At 37.3% G+C, this 16,279-nt stretch overlaps 3 protein-coding genes and 2 pseudogenes across 18 annotated transcripts; 2 read left to right on the top strand and 3 right to left on the bottom strand.

The window, feature by feature from the left end:
• Positions 1-587: 587 nt before the first annotated feature.
• LOC104788991 (uncharacterized) lies at positions 588-2,393 on the top strand. Its single transcript, XM_010514750.2, has one exon. It carries the CDS (start codon positions 1,774-1,776, stop codon positions 2,176-2,178), a length of 405 nt encoding a protein of 134 aa, XP_010513052.1. The 5' UTR covers positions 588-1,773; the 3' UTR covers positions 2,179-2,393.
• A 1,839-nt stretch (positions 2,394-4,232) lies between these two features.
• Positions 4,233-10,903, top strand: LOC147949797 (uncharacterized). 14 transcript variants are annotated; one of them, XR_015561152.1, is made up of 7 exons: positions 4,300-4,602; positions 4,981-5,059; positions 5,281-5,402; positions 6,470-6,527; positions 7,067-7,195; positions 7,301-7,486; positions 10,269-10,903. XR_015561152.1 is itself a non-coding variant. In XM_087457059.1 (6 exons), the coding sequence occupies exons 2-5, from the start codon at positions 5,028-5,030 to the stop codon at positions 7,437-7,439; spliced, it is 414 nt and encodes a 137-aa protein (XP_087313185.1). In that variant the 5' UTR covers positions 4,336-4,602; positions 4,981-5,027; the 3' UTR covers positions 7,440-7,486; positions 10,269-10,903. The 14 variants fall into 14 exon arrangements, 6 of the variants coding, with proteins under 6 accessions (XP_087313189.1, XP_087313185.1, XP_087313187.1 ...); XR_015561150.1 differs by lacking the exon at positions 6,470-6,527; XR_015561151.1 differs by lacking the exon at positions 6,470-6,527 and having other exon boundaries at positions 10,175-10,903.
• Positions 8,364-9,705, bottom strand: LOC147949798 (uncharacterized). Its single transcript, XM_087510554.1, has 2 exons — positions 9,664-9,705; positions 8,364-9,615 (listed from the first exon to the last, which is right to left on the bottom strand). Exons 1-2 carry the CDS (start codon positions 9,703-9,705, stop codon positions 8,479-8,481), a joined length of 1,179 nt encoding a protein of 392 aa, XP_087366680.1. The 3' UTR covers positions 8,364-8,478.
• A 71-nt stretch (positions 10,904-10,974) lies between the features above and the next one.
• LOC109125061 (uncharacterized) lies at positions 10,975-15,640 on the bottom strand (annotated as a pseudogene). Its single transcript, XR_015561140.1, has 9 exons — positions 15,551-15,640; positions 15,416-15,465; positions 12,977-13,306; positions 12,791-12,846; positions 12,525-12,653; positions 12,227-12,410; positions 11,801-12,039; positions 11,476-11,534; positions 10,975-11,401 (listed from the first exon to the last, which is right to left on the bottom strand). The product of XR_015561140.1 is annotated as an uncharacterized LOC109125061 (transcript).
• LOC104788960 (cell division cycle 20.1, cofactor of APC complex-like) lies at positions 13,415-15,641 on the bottom strand (annotated as a pseudogene). Its single transcript, XR_015561137.1, has 3 exons — positions 15,551-15,641; positions 15,416-15,465; positions 13,415-14,958 (listed from the first exon to the last, which is right to left on the bottom strand). The product of XR_015561137.1 is annotated as a cell division cycle 20.1, cofactor of APC complex-like (transcript).
• Positions 15,642-16,279: the final 638 nt, after the last annotated feature.

Here is a 16,279-nt window from a genome sequence, read left to right as displayed (position 1 = left end):
CTTGTATGTGATGAAGAAAGACAAGGAGATTATGATCGTTAGTCTCTACGTCGACGACTTAGTGATCACTGGCAACGATCCTCAACTCATTGAAAAATTCAAGGAAGACATGAAATTGGAGTTTGAGATGACAGATTTGGGGTTGTTGAATTATTTTCTTGGAATGGAAATCATTCAAGAATGGTGTTCAAAGGTAGACACCAAGCAAGAAAGGAGCTGCTTACCTAAGAGAGAAAAGGGAGAAGCAGCCAGTTGCAAAGGGGAAAGGTAATATCCAAGTGATGACAAGCCAAGGAGAGAAGATCATCAAAGAGGTGTTTCTACTGCCGGAAGGATATTGAATATCAAGTTGAAAGCTATGACAAACGAAGAAGAAAGCTTAGTGTATGACCATAACTCAATTAAGGGGGAGTGTTGGTCGTTATTTGAGTTTATGTCTATGTTAAGTTTATTTAGTTAAGAGTCGTGACCTTTAGAATAAGTTGTGTCGTTTAAACTACATAACCACAATACACGAATATTCACATGTTGTGTCTGTTTGTTTATTATATAAACTTATTGTATCGTGGATGTAAAACTATAAGTTTGAGATTAATAAAAAGTTCTTTCTTTTACTGAGTATATTCATACTCTGTTTTTCTCTTGCTTTCTTACTCTGTTGGAATCAAAACTCTAACACTTGGATACGTATCGACATGTGGTTATAGATTTCACTGGCAACTTGGAGAATGTTTCGATAAGAATATCCATCGGGATCGGCTCGCTGCCTTCTTCATTGACTGAGGTCTTCAATCGCTTATTGCGTTTAGAAATCCCTAGACGATCCGAGACGTTCCGTGATCTCATGGTGAAGTAGTAAACCCTAGAATCAGACTTCAAACTTCAAATAGGAAAAAAGAACTCAATTATACAGAGGAGAGGGAAAGGAAAAGAGAAAATCTCAATTATAGAGAAGAAAAAAAACGAAAATATTCGATCTCCCAAGATAGAACCGGACCGGTTCCAAAGTGTTGTTGTTTGGTGATCAAGAAACAAACGAAGTACAACTGCTCTCAGAATAAGTTGTAAACGAATCTCTAAGAACGATATCTTTGCCTTAACATTAAGAGGCTACATTATTTATAGATTAATTCTTAACATGGAGTATTTCTTTACAATTTAATAAGCAAAAACTAACAATTTCCTTTAATTAAAAGTTAATAAGACTTTTTTTATTTCTTTGACTTTCCCTCACCTGCCAACTTTCAATACTTAGCGAACTTGCTCTGTTTTTTTTTTTTTTTACCCTTTGGCATTAGAATTCTCAAAACACTCTTTTCATTTCAATTGGCTCAGTCTCTGCTATTAAAAACAGACCGTCTTGGAATTTGGCTTCACTTTTAATTGGAGTGATAAAACGTTTAAGTCAAACGTATTAAAGTGAATTATTTCAACGTATCGACAAAATTAAATCACAGTCTACTAGTAGTAGTATTATATCTTGTGAATCGATCACAGTCCAGTCCAACGGCCTACGAAGCTCCCTATACATAAACCATTACATTCCCCATAAAAGATGACTGTCATGACCAATGATCTTCGTGGATAAGTCATTAACACTTTCTTCATCTTTAATTTAAAGTATCTAAACCCAATTTATTATCTTCAACTGTAATCTGTCTCTTTTCTTCTATATAATACATCCATGCATGCATGCATTCAAGATAAAACAGAACATCTCAACGATCTCTTTTGCAATCTCTTAACTATCATACGTTCGTGATAAAAGAAGAAATGGCGATGAAGTTCTCATCAGTTACTAATCTCGTGCTTCTCTCTGCAACTACGTTGCTTTTGGTCCACGCAAGTGCTCGCACTTTGCAGCAAACTCAGACTCTGCCTCTCCTCGGAGGAGTCGCTGCTCCTACCAAATCTGAGTCTCCTACCACCGTTGATGCCCCTCTCGATGATCAGAAGAACTTCATTTATGGTGCCGGAATCGGCGGTGCTGCCGGAGTTGGCGGATTCTTTGGAATGCCTGGTGGTGGCACCGGCATGACATTGCCGTCTGGGACGCCGCTTCTTGGTGGGGCTGGTGGTGCGTTTGGTGGTTTGGGCGGTGCAATGGGATTCCCTGGTGGACTTGGTGGTGGATCTAGTGGTGGTGGTGTTCCGAGCTCAAGCGGTGGTTCTCCTTAAGTGATACTATCCAGATGATTTTTCCCGATGTACTAGTTCCAAGATGTTCTGAAAGTAGTGTTTTGTTTCGTTGTGTTTGAATTAGGATCTTTGGTGTCGTTTCTCTGTTTCTTCTCTGTCTTTTGGCTGTCTTTTTCATCATTAGTTTATGTTTTACTGTTGTGTCTGTGTTTCTTGTTCGTGATTTCTTCAATAATATTTGGTTTTCTTTTGAATGTTTGTGGTATGTTTTATAGAACTTTGGCATCATTTAGAAATTGCAACTAATGTGAGATATCACAAAGAACTTTAGTCAACGGCATCGATCCTTTAATCTCTTAATTTTGTTTAATTTTCTTTTCTTAGCTAGAGTGGTGATACTTGATCTGCAAATCTTCCGTTAAACTGCACTTTTATCTACTAAATAAGAGGCTCTCTTAATGTTTTTTGATTTATCTGATTTTTTTTTTTTTGTTTCTTTTTGTTTTGGTTTAATAACAGATATAGCCAAATAGAGATTTTGATTGAAAACTTTGACATGTTTGTGTCAGGATCTTCCTTTCGGACTTACAAAACCTTATGGGATTTATATAGTTTCATACAAATATTAAACCAAAACGAAAGAATAACAATTTAAATTTACATTCTAGGACCTGAATCAGATTGTTTTGTACATGTATACTTCATACATGTTACAATTCGGTTTATACCATGCAAATATTAATAGAGTTATTTGGCAAAATGATACATTTTTCAAACATAATTAGAAAGATGATACATTCACTATTTATAATTAGAAAAAACCACATTGATCACTGCTAGTCTATTTTCTCAGTCATTTTTGCCATTCAACAATATTTTTAATTACACTTCATGCCATTGTACATCTCATTTTCTCCTTATTTCTTGATCTTTTAAATAATTAGTAATATAATTTTCTTTTAGAAAACTTCTTAAATACAAAAAATTCTATATTTTTTTCTTTACAATTTGATATAAATTTTGTTTAATAATTTTTAAATATATTATATACATATTTTGTATCCGTACATATTTTTAAGTGTACAGATGTCGGTACACATTATTAAGTGTACAAATATAATTTTTACCAACCATTGCAGTACAGACATCTAAAACCCTAAGTATTAAACAAATTACATTTGTACACTTAATAATGTATACAGACCTCTGTATACTTAATAAGGTGTACGGAAACAAATATGGCTGGATAGTTTGATGTACGGATACAAATATTGTTGGATAGTTTGAATCTATCCAATATGTTGGAAAGTTTAAATCGTACACAAATATTGTTGGACGTTTTAAATCTATCCAACATGTTGGATGGTTTAAACCGTACTCAAATATTATTGGACACTGTGAATCTATCTAACATGCTGGATGGTTTAAACCGTACACAAATATTGTTAGACGGGTTGAATCTATCAAATATGCTGGATGGCTTAAACCGTACACAAATATTGCTGGACAGCATGCTGGATGGTTTGAACTGTACACAAATATTGTTGGATGATTTAAATCTATCCAACATGCTGAATGATTTAAACCGTACACAAATTAAGTTTTTTTGAATATAAATATATTTAAAATCATTAAAACAGAATGCATATCAAATTATAAAGAAAAAAACATAGATTTTTTATATTTGGAAAAAATTTAGAAACAAAAAATATATTAATAAATATTTGAATAAATAGAAAAATAGGAATGTGATGAAAAGAAAAAGAAATAAAAATATTATATATATATAAGAGAAGGAAAGAGAAAGAAAGAAAAAAATATATATATGTTCTAACAAAACCACTATCTCTATCTTTTCTATTCTCTATTTTGTCTCTCTCTTCTTTCTTTCCAAACCCATTGACCAGCATATTTTGGTAATGTCCCCTATCACCTATGTCCCACTCTCGTATCTATTTCTACTCACATCTATCTTATATCACACTGTTTTTTCAATTGTAAATAGTAAGTGTATCAAATTGATAATTAAATTTCATAAATGTACTAAAACCCCGACAAACCCATATTAATATTGCAAAAAAGAGCGCTTCCAATGGAGGGTTCAAGTGGTGGATCCAAAGTTAAATGGTTCAATATTATCATAGACCCGGTTCTATCTTTGGATTTTTCAGAAATGATTAGACACACATACGTGTCATCAATTGATTGGTGGAAATATTGTATGAGAAGGAAAAAAAAATTGTCCGCGAAAGTTGTCTCTCTCACACGAACGGCGGCGAGTTTGGAAGCAATCGGAGGAGAGAAAAAAGAAACCTCCGTTGCTCTCTCGATCCGCCGTGGTCATCATCTCCACCGGCGCGGGTGACAATTGGGGACTCTGGTTCAGCAAATGGGTGACTCTGATTGAGCAAATCCGCAACAAATCGAAGAGTTTTCTTCAGGAACTCGGCGTTGTTTCTCATGGTACGAAATATCATTAACTCTGCTACGAATTCTTGTTTATTTGAGGCTAAAGAAGTTAGGTTTTTATGATTTATAGAAAATTTAGGATGATGTTATTGACTCTTATGCATAAAATTAGTACTGTGATTATAAAAGACACTGTGATTTGTGATAATTGTCCTTAAGTTTGTTCTCTAGTTACCATTAAATGCCCTCAACAAGGTTGAGATCTTCATTCTACCTTTTTAAAAGCTTATATGAGTTGTACTCTCTCCCTATATTAATTACGATGATGTAATTTGACTCTTATTATACTCTTGATGATGTAATTTGACTCTTATACTCGTCTTTCTATGTATATGCCTCTGTTTGTGGATCCTTAACGAATCTTCGCCATAGGTTGCTGATTCACTTGATAAAGGAACAGAACATGAAGATGAGTATATATGATCAGTGAAAAAGAGCTTTTCGTCAACAGGTATAGATTGCTCTATCCATAAACAGATTATTCAATTGTTTTTGGTCTAGAGAATTTGATAACAAATCTGAAAATTGCATTCTGAAATCTACATAGTCGTTTTTTGTCACCAAGTTTAGCACAAACTCCACACAGTTAAACACAAACCAAAACCAAATTAATCTATTTAAAAATTACATTCAAGAACTCTGAATCAGATTGCTGTCTCCTTCACTTTTTAGTGCAACAGAATCTATTTGCGTTGGAGAAAGTCTTTTAAATGTTTTCTTCCAGCCACGTTTCCAGCTTTCTCGAGCAAGCGTCAGCTCACGCAGTTTCTGTTCCAACCGTATCAAGATCACAGGTAAAGCTCCGTGGTGATCTTCTCTCACTATCTCAAACATGTCTCCATCATATAACACTTCAAGGCATCTGTAAAACTTCACACCAAGATCTTCTACTCTCATCTCTCCCCTCATAACTCTCTCCGCATTGTCCATTGCACTTCTCAAAGCACTCATCAACATATCCGCCTCGTACATCTGATCTTCGCATTTAATCATCTCTTCTTCGGTACCGGTTAGCACCTTACCTCCCTCGAAATCATATCTCTTCACAACATACGTGTTGTTCAGTACCGGGTCTGAGACCGCTGACCGTAGCTCCTCGGGGATAAGCCTATAGTTAGGTGTCACTCGTCGTTGAGGATTAGACCTTTTCCTTTTCTTCAGAGGGAGGTTCGAATCCTTTGGAGACAAGATTCTCTTCTTATTCTTTCTCTCCACGTTGGTCTCATCCCACCCTCGCTCTTGCGGGCCAATACAGTCTTGATCGTGTCGGGTCTCTGCAACTCCAACTTTTTGTTTTCCTTTATCACAGTAGGCAAGTCGCATGAACCGTTGGTAAAGAGTCTTGTGTTGCTTTATCAACTGTAGAATATACGTAACGAATTTGTCATACCCGAATCTATGGAAGTGGAAGCCTTTACACAAGGAAGTGTAGAGTCTCATCTCTGACGAACTTAGTCTCTCCTCGATGGCCTTCAATAAGTCATTTAACTTCTCTTTCACTTCTGAATGGACTTCCATCTTCTCTTTAGGGTTAGTACTAAAGTTTCTTAATCACACTTAGTTTGTACGTAGAATAACTCTCTTTATTGACTGTTTAGAAAATCTCCAAACTCTCTTTGTGTTTCGATATCGTTTGTTACAACCCCACAAACGTATTTATAGGGAGCTCAACTTAGCTTTCCTATTCCTATTTTGATAATGGAAAACTACTCTTTTCCTAATCCTATTTTGATAATGGACACTTTATTAGGCCCCAACTCCGAACATTTATTCCAAACCTAGATGGCTTGTTTTTAGGTTTGCATGAATCTAGATAAATTTCCTTTTCGTGAATAATAATGAAATTTACTTCCTCCCTCAGATATTTCCAAATGATGGATACATAGGAGAGACATCATCGAGTCTGCTGATTCTTTTAGGTTTGTGCACTAGCTTTTCTATGTTATCCTGAAATTTGTATTACTTGCCAATCTGGAATTCCATGGGTAACTTATCAGACTATTAAGGAATCAGAGACAGTAAGGTAATATCTTCCTATTCATTCTTGTTGGCAAGAGCATTCAATTTGAAAATATTTGTTTTGAAAAGATTACTCAGCCTCTGGCTTGAGTGTTCCCAGTTGTATGCACCACCGCATAGCAAGACAACCCTCAGATGACTGTTCCCTATCATCTAGGTTTTGTGATTTGGTATATGATTTTTGGCTCTATAGCCCTTAGGCCGAATCTAAAATTTTTATACCTCTGGTTATACTAGCTTTCTTCTGGCTACCATAGCTACCTAGGAAGCCGTAAGATATGTATCTGCATCCAACCTCTGTAATTTTATTTTTCAATAAGTTGAATTAATGTCTGAGCGAGAAAGGTATCCTTGTATAGTTGTGCCTTGTATACTATGTACTGAAAAGTTGCTTGTTTTAATCTCAAGGAGTGTGCCATAACATATCTTAAAACTGCAGGCAGGAAAGGTTATACTCTGCAGCGCTAGACACAAGATCTTCAGTTCAGTGGCTTGTCGCCAAAGTGCAAGATAGAATTATTTCAACCATTTTGAGAAAATATATTGTGAAGAGTTCAAAAACAGTCAGGTGAGCCTTTCTTTTCAGTAGCTTAAGAGCTGAATCTTTTTCCTCGCATATCATTGAGTTGTTTGACCAAGCCAAATGACTACATGTTCTATGATTATATGGCAGGCATACGTTCGAATACTACGATAAAGATGAAACAGTTGTGGCTCATATAGCTAGAGGTATTGATGCATTTATAAAGGTCTCTCATGGTTGGCCGCTGCTGCATACCCCCATTAAAGCTTGCATCTCTCAAGAATTCTGACAAATGGTCAAAAGGGAATTTCTCTGAGCCTTATCTGCAAACTTGAGGTAAGACTATGTTAATCCAAACTCAACAAATTATTTGTGATTTGGTAGAATGAGGATAGGATTTTAGTTCCTTTTCTATGGTCATCGATGTCAGTCACATGTAATTTCCCAGATCGAAAATTGAAGATATGATAACATTATTAAGCAACTGGCCTAGACAAAATACAATTTGCAACATTGTAGATATAGATAAGTGTTTTTGGTTTTGCTCCTTTTAAAAAAATTTGCAGCGGAAAGAAACTTCTGGTTACAGTAGAATGGAAGTTATTCAGGGACAGAGGACAATAGCCTGTAGCTTATGTCCTTAAGTCTCCTTTATATGTCAACATCTTTACCACATAATCTTATTATCCGCCATTGTTTACATATATTTCATGAAACCACAATTAACATAGTATTAGTGATTTTACCAAAAAGATCCGCATATGCAATTTATCTATTCAATCAGCCAAAGAGGAAATTATTAACGAGACCAAATGCTTAAGCGAAACAGAGTTGCCAATCGTTAGAGAACATAAAAGTCTTACATAGGAATAACAAAAAATCTAAAGAAGACCGGAGGAAGAAACTAAAGGTTGAGTTTGAATTAAAAACAAGAACCGAGGTAGTTTTCTTTCACTCTACTCGTCATCTTCGTCGTCTTGAATGTCATCAAACTCAGAATCATTCCCAGCTTCACTCTCTGAATCACTCAGCACATACGTCATTTTCTTCCTGTTTCGCTCTTTGACTTCGCAGCTATATCTCCAGATTTCTCTGACGATGAGTTCCCAGCTACACACTCGCTGCTCTGCTCTCCTCTTCCTTATTAGCCAACCTGCGCATCACTGAACTACTCTTCTTGGTCTTTGTCACCAATTTTAGCACAAATTCCACATTCCACAATTAAACACAAGCCTAAACCAAACCCAAAACAAACAAACAAAACCAAAACCAAATTCATCTATTTAAAAAATTACATTGAAGAACCCTGAATCAGATTGTTGTTTCCTTTACTTATGTGCAACAGAATCTTTTTGCGTTGGAGAAAGTCTTTTAAAAGTTTTTTTCCAGCCACGTTTCCAGCTTTCTCGAGCATGCGTGAGCTCACGCAGTTTCTGATTCAACCGTATCAAGATCACAGGTAAAGCTCCTTGGTGATCTTCTCTCACTATCTCAAACATGTCTCCATCATATAACACTTCAAGGCATCTGTAAAACTTCACTCCAAGATCTTCCACTCTCATCTCTCCCCTCATAACTCTCTCCGCACTGTCCACTGCACTTCTCAAAGCACTCATCAACATATCCGCCTCGTACATCTGATCTTCGCATTTAATCATCTTTTCTTCGACTCCGGTTAGGACCTTACCTCCCTCGAAATCATATCTCTTCACAACATACGTGTTGTTCAGTACCGGGTCTGAGACCGGTGACCGTAGCTCCTCGGGGATAAGCCTATAGTTAGGTGTCACTCGTCGTTGAGGATTAGACCTTTTCCTTTTCTTCAGAGGGAGGTTCGAATCCTTTGGAGACAAGATTCTTTTCTTATTCTTTCTCTCCAAGTTGGTCTCATCCCACCCTCGTTCTTGCGGGATCTCATCTACTTCAACCCTAAACTCAGGACATGTTCCAATCATCTTTGGATCACCACCAAGACTGTCTTGTTCGTGTCGGGTCTCTTCAACTCCAACTTTTTGTTTTCCATTATCACCGTAGGCAAGTCGCGTGAAGCGTTGGTAGAGAGTCTTGTGTTGCTCTATCAACTGTAGAAGATACGTAACGAATTTGTCGTACCCGAATCTATGGTACTGGAACCCTTTACACAAGGAAGTGTAGAGTCTCATCTCCGACGAACTTAGTCTCTCCTCGATGGCCTTCAATAAGTCACTCATCTTCTCTTTCACCTCTGAGTGGATTTCCATCTTCCCCTCCTTATCGAGCTTACCTAAGCCATGATTTGTAACATCTTCTTTAGGGTTATCATATGGTTTAACCCTAATCCGTGGACCGGTTCTTGCGTTTTCTTTCGGCTTCTCAACAATCTTTGCATCACGAAGATTGTCTTTTAGCCTAGAGACGAGACTATTAAATTCGGTCTTTCCGATTATACCGAACCTAAAGTCTTGAGTCGAGGATCTAAACTTTGTCTATTCCCATGGATTCAGTTTCTCAGTCATCTTGAGCAGCGCATCAACTTCTTCCATCGTCTCAATGGCTTGCGTTCCGGAATTATCCATTGTACGCTTGTTTGTTTACAGAGAAATTAAAACAAATAAAAGAAGAAGCTTTAGTTTCTTGACAGAGAGAAAATAATAACAAAGTTTGAGAATTAGGGTAAAACACACAACACGGTTCAGGGTTATTTATATAGAATCTGATTTCCATATTTCCATAATTATAATTTCAATAGAATTAGATTATTTCCTTTTTGTTTTTTTAAGTGTACTTCTCTTCATTAAATGATGATGATACACGTTTATTAATCTAACCGTTGGGATTTTTCCACTAATTGTATTTCCACTAACTATCTATATAATTTAATCACAGTTAACAAAAAAAACCTAAATTGCTCTCCATCGTTAGCTCTCTCGATCGTCATCTCACATTCATCAGCGACGAAACTCTTCTCTCTGTTTTCAAATTCACTAACGCTTCTGTCATTTGATTATCTCTCATCGACGAAACTCAAATCTTCTTTCTGTGTAGCATGAATGGTCCAAGCACATATATGAATTGCCTTCTCCTTTGCGCAAGAATGTAGTTGACGATTACTTACATTTTGATGGAATGATTGGTACAGTTGACGAAACTGTGTTGTTGCCTTCTGTTGGTGTGCCTTACGTTTTTTACTACAATATCAAGAGAAAGACGATCATAAGAGTGGAAATCAAGGAATCAAACCGTTTAAGGTTGAAGGATTTCACATCTTTCTCAACCATGTAGAGAACGTGAAGCTTATTCGAGCATAATAGTTTGTTTGGCACATTGGCTCTTTAAGTTCTCATCATCATTAAGGATCCATGGATCTTAACAGCTGAAGCAAGCTAAGTGGCTCCTGAACCAAGCTACGCTTATATATACCTGTCTCAGACTATATATATGACTAGCTTTTGGCAATGGCTATAGGATATGTAGCTGCAAAATCAAGGCCTTAAAGAGCTAATAGGAGGAGAATGACGACGTATGTGTTGAGTGATTCAGATAGTGAATCTGCGAATGATTCTGAGTTTGATGACACTGAAGACGACGAGGATGATGAGTGAGTGAGTAGTGTGAGAGAACTAACTCGGTTCTTGATATGATTCAGTAACTTTCAAACTTTTTTAGTTCCTCCCTCTCGTCTTCTTTATATTTGGTACGTATTATTCTGAGTGATGAAACATGAAAGACGTATTTCTCTTAACGTTCACTACATAGTACAAGACTCTCTCTACATTGTTTGTTTTAGCGTTTGGTCTCTCATCAAATCATTCTCCTTCGGTTGGTTAATAAGTGGGAATGTGGGATTGTTCTTGTATGATGGCAACCTTTTGCCACAAGGGGGCGTAGAGGAAAAAGATAAAACATGCTGAGTTGCTGACATTCGAAGGAGACTTGGACCAGCAGAAGTTATAAAACAAAACAAAAAAGAATTTGGCTTTTTTTGTTATGTAGAGTAATAAAAAAAAATTGATCTTCCATATGCATGAACCTGCAGCAAGCTCCCCTCTCATTAGATGCCATGCGATGGACCGTGGCAGAAAATGCCAAAGTACTACAACAAAGAGTTACTGACGACAAAACATTAAAGGAGATCGAAACGAAAGAAAAACCGCACAAACTCTCCAGGAAACGCTAAGTTGTTGTGGAGTCGAGGTTGATTCTTGCTTGGTACACTCTTTCATGGAGGGATTCATTGGAATGGAGTTCACTGGGTTTGCTGCAGCATCGAACCTGAAGGTAGTGAAAAACCTCAAATGAAGAAGACAGGGTAAGGATGTAAAAATCGGAAGCACGTTGAAATTTACCTTTTACGTGAAGAATCCAGATCTTCTTATGACTCCAGAATCATCATCTTCTCCTCAATCTGATGTTCAAGTTCAAACATGTGAAAAAAGGGTTGGTGTATAGAAGAAACTAAGCAGATATGTGCTAGAGCTCTTCTAATCTTTTCCTATTAAAAACCTCTGCACAATATAAAAACAACATTTTGCCTTAGCGTGCTTGGAGAAGTAGTTTAGAGCTTTCTACCACATTAGGTTCTAATTAATCAGGCCAAGCAAGATGGAAACATTTGCTGAGAGATATTTCTATGTTCACACAAACTTCTTCTCCTAGAAAATAAAACCGCACCTTAATCTTGTCATCATCATTCGCACCCCATATTTCCACTGAGCTGGCTAGATGGTGGATTCTCTGTTGACTGCTCCACATCCTGAAATAAGAATCATACAACTCCCAAAACAACGCATCCATGTTACTCTCACTTTTGGGAGTTCTTCACGGGTTTGTTGCACAAGTATTTTCTCAATAGCATCCATGAACCCTGATAGATTTTGCCGAGTCTGTAAATCCAACGAATTCGCTAGTTCCTGACGATTATAACAAGAGACAAACTGTTTAACCTTCGCAAAACCAAAAGCACTTACATCTACAATGTTGCAAACTGTATTCAGTCTTAGGCCAATGGCTTAATCATGATATTACTATCTTAAATAAAACTGACAACAATGATTATCTCAAGAAGAAATTGTTGAGTTTGGAGAAACATTGTCTTACCTCAACTTCGCAGATAAGGCTCAGAGAAATTCCCTTTGACTGATTGTCCGAGCTCTTGAGAGATGCAAGCTTTAATGGGGTATTCAGCAGTGGCCAACCATTAGAGACCTTTAAAAATGCATCAATACCTCTAGCTATATGAGCCACAATTGTTTCATCTTTGTCGTAGTATTCAAACGTGTGTCTGCCATAGGATCATAGAACATGCAGTCAATTGGCTTGCTTAGACAACTCAATGACATGAGTTTGCTACGAAAGAAAAAAATCAGCTCTTAAGCTACTGAAAAGGAAGGCTCACTTGATTGTTTTCGAACTCGTCACAATATATTTTCTCAAAGTGGTTGAAATAATTCTATCTTGCACTTTGGCGACAACCCACTGGACTAAAGATCTTGTGTCTAGCACTGCAGAGTGTAACCTTACCTGCCTGCAGTTTGAAGATATGTTATGACAAACTCCTTAAGATTAAACAAATTGTAACTTTGGTAATTGAGGCTGATGTGAGTCAGTTTCAGATTGATAAGTAGTACAACTTTCAGGACATAAACAAGGTAGAGCACATACCTGAAAGAATCAGCAGCCTTGATGATGTCTCCTATGTATATATCATTTGGAAAAATCTGAGAGAGAAAGTAGATTTCAATTTTATTCACAAAAAGGAACAAGAACCAACAAACAGATACATTTATGTAGATCCATGCAAAACTAAAACATAACAGTCAGCAGTGAAAGAACGGAGAGTGTTGTTACCTCCAATTTTGTTATCTCTGTAGTTTTATCCTTCAGGTATATTAGCAATTCATGGATCAATTCAGATAGCACAGTAGTGTGTTCAAATTTGTGCTGTCCAGGCAAGCCGTCTAGTTCTGGAATATATGTTCGGAGTTGGAGCCTAATAAAGTTTCCATCAAACTCGAGCACCTTCAAGCCTGTCAATGCAAGTGAAGCACTCTAATGAAGACAGGGAAAAGATGAAAATCTGAAAGCACATTTAAATTACCTAATACGTAAAGAATCCAGATCTTCCAGTGACTTAAGAATCATCCTTTTCTCCTCCATCTGATTTTCGAGTTCAAACATCTGAAAAAAACATGTGAAAAAGGGGAAACTAAAATTGAAAGTACAGTATATGATATTTATTTGATATTTTTTGCTCGGAAAAAGTAGTTTAATACACTCTGCCACATAAGCTCTAATCGATCAGGCAAATCAAGAGTTAAAATAACTGAAAGATAATGAAAGATGAAATTTTGTTGAGATATATATACATGTTTCACACACATTTGGAATCTTGAAACTAAGGCTACATTTGGAGATCTAATAACACTGCCTATAATAATTGACCACAACACTATCTAATACTCATAATCCGTGCCTCGTTGTTTGATGTCAAGTGTCAAAAAGAGTCTTTCACAGTTTCAACGAAGATGATTCCAATTAGAGAATGGCTCGGGAGCTACCTTTGGAACAGCTTTCTTGACGGTCCCTGGTACTCCAAAAACATTCCAAAACTTGAGAGTCTCGTCTGGTGCTGGTGCTGCAGAAGCCACGGTACACCCATCCGGACTCTGTGCCATATAAAGAACTCTTGATGTATGATCCGTGAGTTGAGCCATTTTCACCATGGATGGGTACTTCCAAAGTGTAAGCTGATTCTGTGTAAACCCATGTGAGCTAAGCAATTCTCTTTCGTTTTTGCTCCATAACAGTGAACAAACTTGAGAGCCGGTGTTAACTGAATTCAAGCAAGCCCCAGTGAGTGTATTCCAGAACTTAATCGTCTGATCTCTGCCACCACCACCAGTTGCAAGCAAACTCGATTGGAAAGGGCACCACGCAAGAGCTTTCACAGCAGCTCTATGTTGCCCAAACCTATGCAGCCATTGCCTAGATGAGTTGGAGCAGCGATCCCATACGTGTACCACACTGTCGTTACCACCACTTGCTAGTTGCCGTCCGGATCCCGACCACTTGAGACCACAAACCTCTTCAGTGTGACCCACGTAAGTAGCCACAATGGGTGATCTCATCCGCACATCATTGTTGATGACCCGTCCGTCCATTCCTCCAGTTGTTAGAATGTGATTGTTCCATGCCAATGATCCTACTCTTGACTGGTGACCACCTTTCAATGTTCTTATCAGTCTACGATCAGAAGAATCCCACAGCTGGACTTGAGAGTTGTGAAGACCAACTGCAAGAGATTTTACCATCTTGCGTCCAGTTAACGCTTGTGACAGGTCCCTCCTCTTCATCAACGGTCACAAGCTGAGATGTAAGATCAGTGGATGCATTCCGCAAGTAAACAGTGTCTCCCAAAGCCACGGCTAGAACGTTAGCACTGCTCCAGTCCAACAAGTTAAGGTAGAAGTCATCGGCTATGTCAGGTAGGTCCAAGGTTTTCTCACAAGTCTGAGGAATGTATCTACGAGGCTTTACGGGTTGGTGAGGATCAGAAGAAGCAGAGTGAATACTAGTAGAAAGCAGAGCTTGAGGAGGTTTGTTTCGGAAAGCGAGGATCCGGGTTCGGTTCTTCTTCATGGTTACAGCTAATCCTTCTATGTAGGCTTTTCTGGATGGTGAAGTTACCTCATCCTTAACTTTTCTTCTTCCTTCGGTTAGAGCGTAATGAGCGTAGTCAAAGTCCATCGCAGCCCTATTTGGTATAAATCTATCGAAATTCTCCTTGGATCGCTTCCTGGGGAGAAAGTGCTCTAGAGTTGTACACGACCCTTTCATCATCATTACCAAACACACTCAAAAAGAAACGAAATCAAAATAAAGACAGAAGCGAGAGAAGAGTTTCGTGATGGAGAGCGCAATTTGTTGACGATCGAGAGAGAGAGAGAGAGAGAGCTAATGATGGAGAGCGCAATTTTAGGGGTTTTTTTTTTTTTTTTTTTTTGTTAACTGTGTGATTCATTACATAGATTAGTTAGATACACTGATATATATACTACACGGAAAAAAGGAAAACGTAGAAAAAATCCCAACGGTTAGATTAATAAACTAAAATCCACCAAATCTTTTAAAATCCTTGTCAAATACTACTCCAATTAAGCAAGCATCTCTGTGAGATTCATATAAATTTTCATCTAACTAAATCATCACTCAAGTCTTAAAACAACAACAGTTACCAAATTACTTGAAAATAAAGCTGTAAAAAGGGGTTCAAAGCAAATAGCAAACCTGAATCTTCAACATGGCTGTAATCTTTTAACAATCTCATTCAACTTCGTCTACAAAAAAAAGATGTGAAATTTTTAGCCATCTATCGAGATACCTTAATTAGACCATAAAAAATCCCAAATTTATCGTAATTACTTGAAACTGAAGAACAAAAATCTTGGACCAGAGTCTCGGAATCAGATTCTCCAGGTTCGTCTCTGCAGTTCCGGTGAACGAACTCGAGCTCTTTCACGCGCCTGAGAGAAAACAAAACACAAAATAGATGAACAAGCAAGCACAAGGACTGAGAGAGACGAGAGAGTAAAACAAATAAATAAACCTGCGAATCGCTTGCGGATCGAGAGATCCTTCGTGGGTATCTTCTCCCATTGAAGAAAGCTTCAGCCTTGGGATGAAATTTTCGTGCTACTGTTCCAAGAGAGAGAGACAGAGGGAAGAAGAAAGAGAAACATATAACCTTGTAAAACCACCCCTAGATTTATACTTTTGCTCACATTAAACCCCCCAAATTTTATTTGGAGTCAATTAGACCCTAAGCATAGGAGTTAACTGCAGTTCTGGTTCAAGTATTAGACCGGACTCTATACAATTTTCACTTTGTAATAAGGTTGGTTTGTTCTGTTCTGTTTAAAGATGCTCACTAGAATATAGAAGATTTTTTGGCTTTTGAAGTAGTACTTGAATTTGATTTATTTTATATATGGATGGTCAGATTAATTTTTGGTTATAAACAATTCATCAGCTTCCTAACCTAATATTTCTATATAATTTTTAAGTCTTGATGTCTACGCAACAAAGAAACAAAAAAAGGAAAAATTATAGATAAGAGAGGAAGTTAGAAGGCGAATTACTTTTATTTTTGTA

This window comes from Camelina sativa, chromosome 1, assembly GCF_030686135.1.
Source record: "Camelina sativa cultivar CO46 ecotype springtype chromosome 1, ASM3068613v1".
Classification (NCBI taxonomy): Eukaryota; Viridiplantae; Streptophyta; class Magnoliopsida; order Brassicales; family Brassicaceae; genus Camelina; species Camelina sativa.
This window is presented reverse-complemented; position numbering and strand designations above follow the sequence as displayed.

Bases quoted from the DNA above. Each gene is read 5' to 3' on its own strand.
- LOC104788991 (XM_010514750.2), top strand. From the start codon at position 1,774: ATGGCGATGAAGTTCTCATCAGTTACTAATCTCGTGCTTCTCTCTGCA.
- LOC147949798 (XM_087510554.1), bottom strand. From the start codon at position 9,705: ATGGATAATTCCGGAACGCAAGCCATTGAGACGATGGAAGAA. The intron at 9,616-9,663 runs GTTGATGCGCTG...CCATGGGAATAG, and splicing joins CCATTGAGACGATGGAAGAA to ACAAAGTTTAGATCCTCGAC.
- LOC147949797 (XM_087457059.1), top strand. From the start codon at position 5,028: ATGATCAGTGAAAAAGAGCTTTTCGTCAACAG. The intron at 5,403-7,066 runs GTAAAGCTCCGT...TTAAAACTGCAG, and splicing joins CAACCGTATCAAGATCACAG to GCAGGAAAGGTTATACTCTG. The intron at 7,196-7,300 runs GTGAGCCTTTCT...ATTATATGGCAG, and splicing joins AAGAGTTCAAAAACAGTCAG to GCATACGTTCGAATACTACG.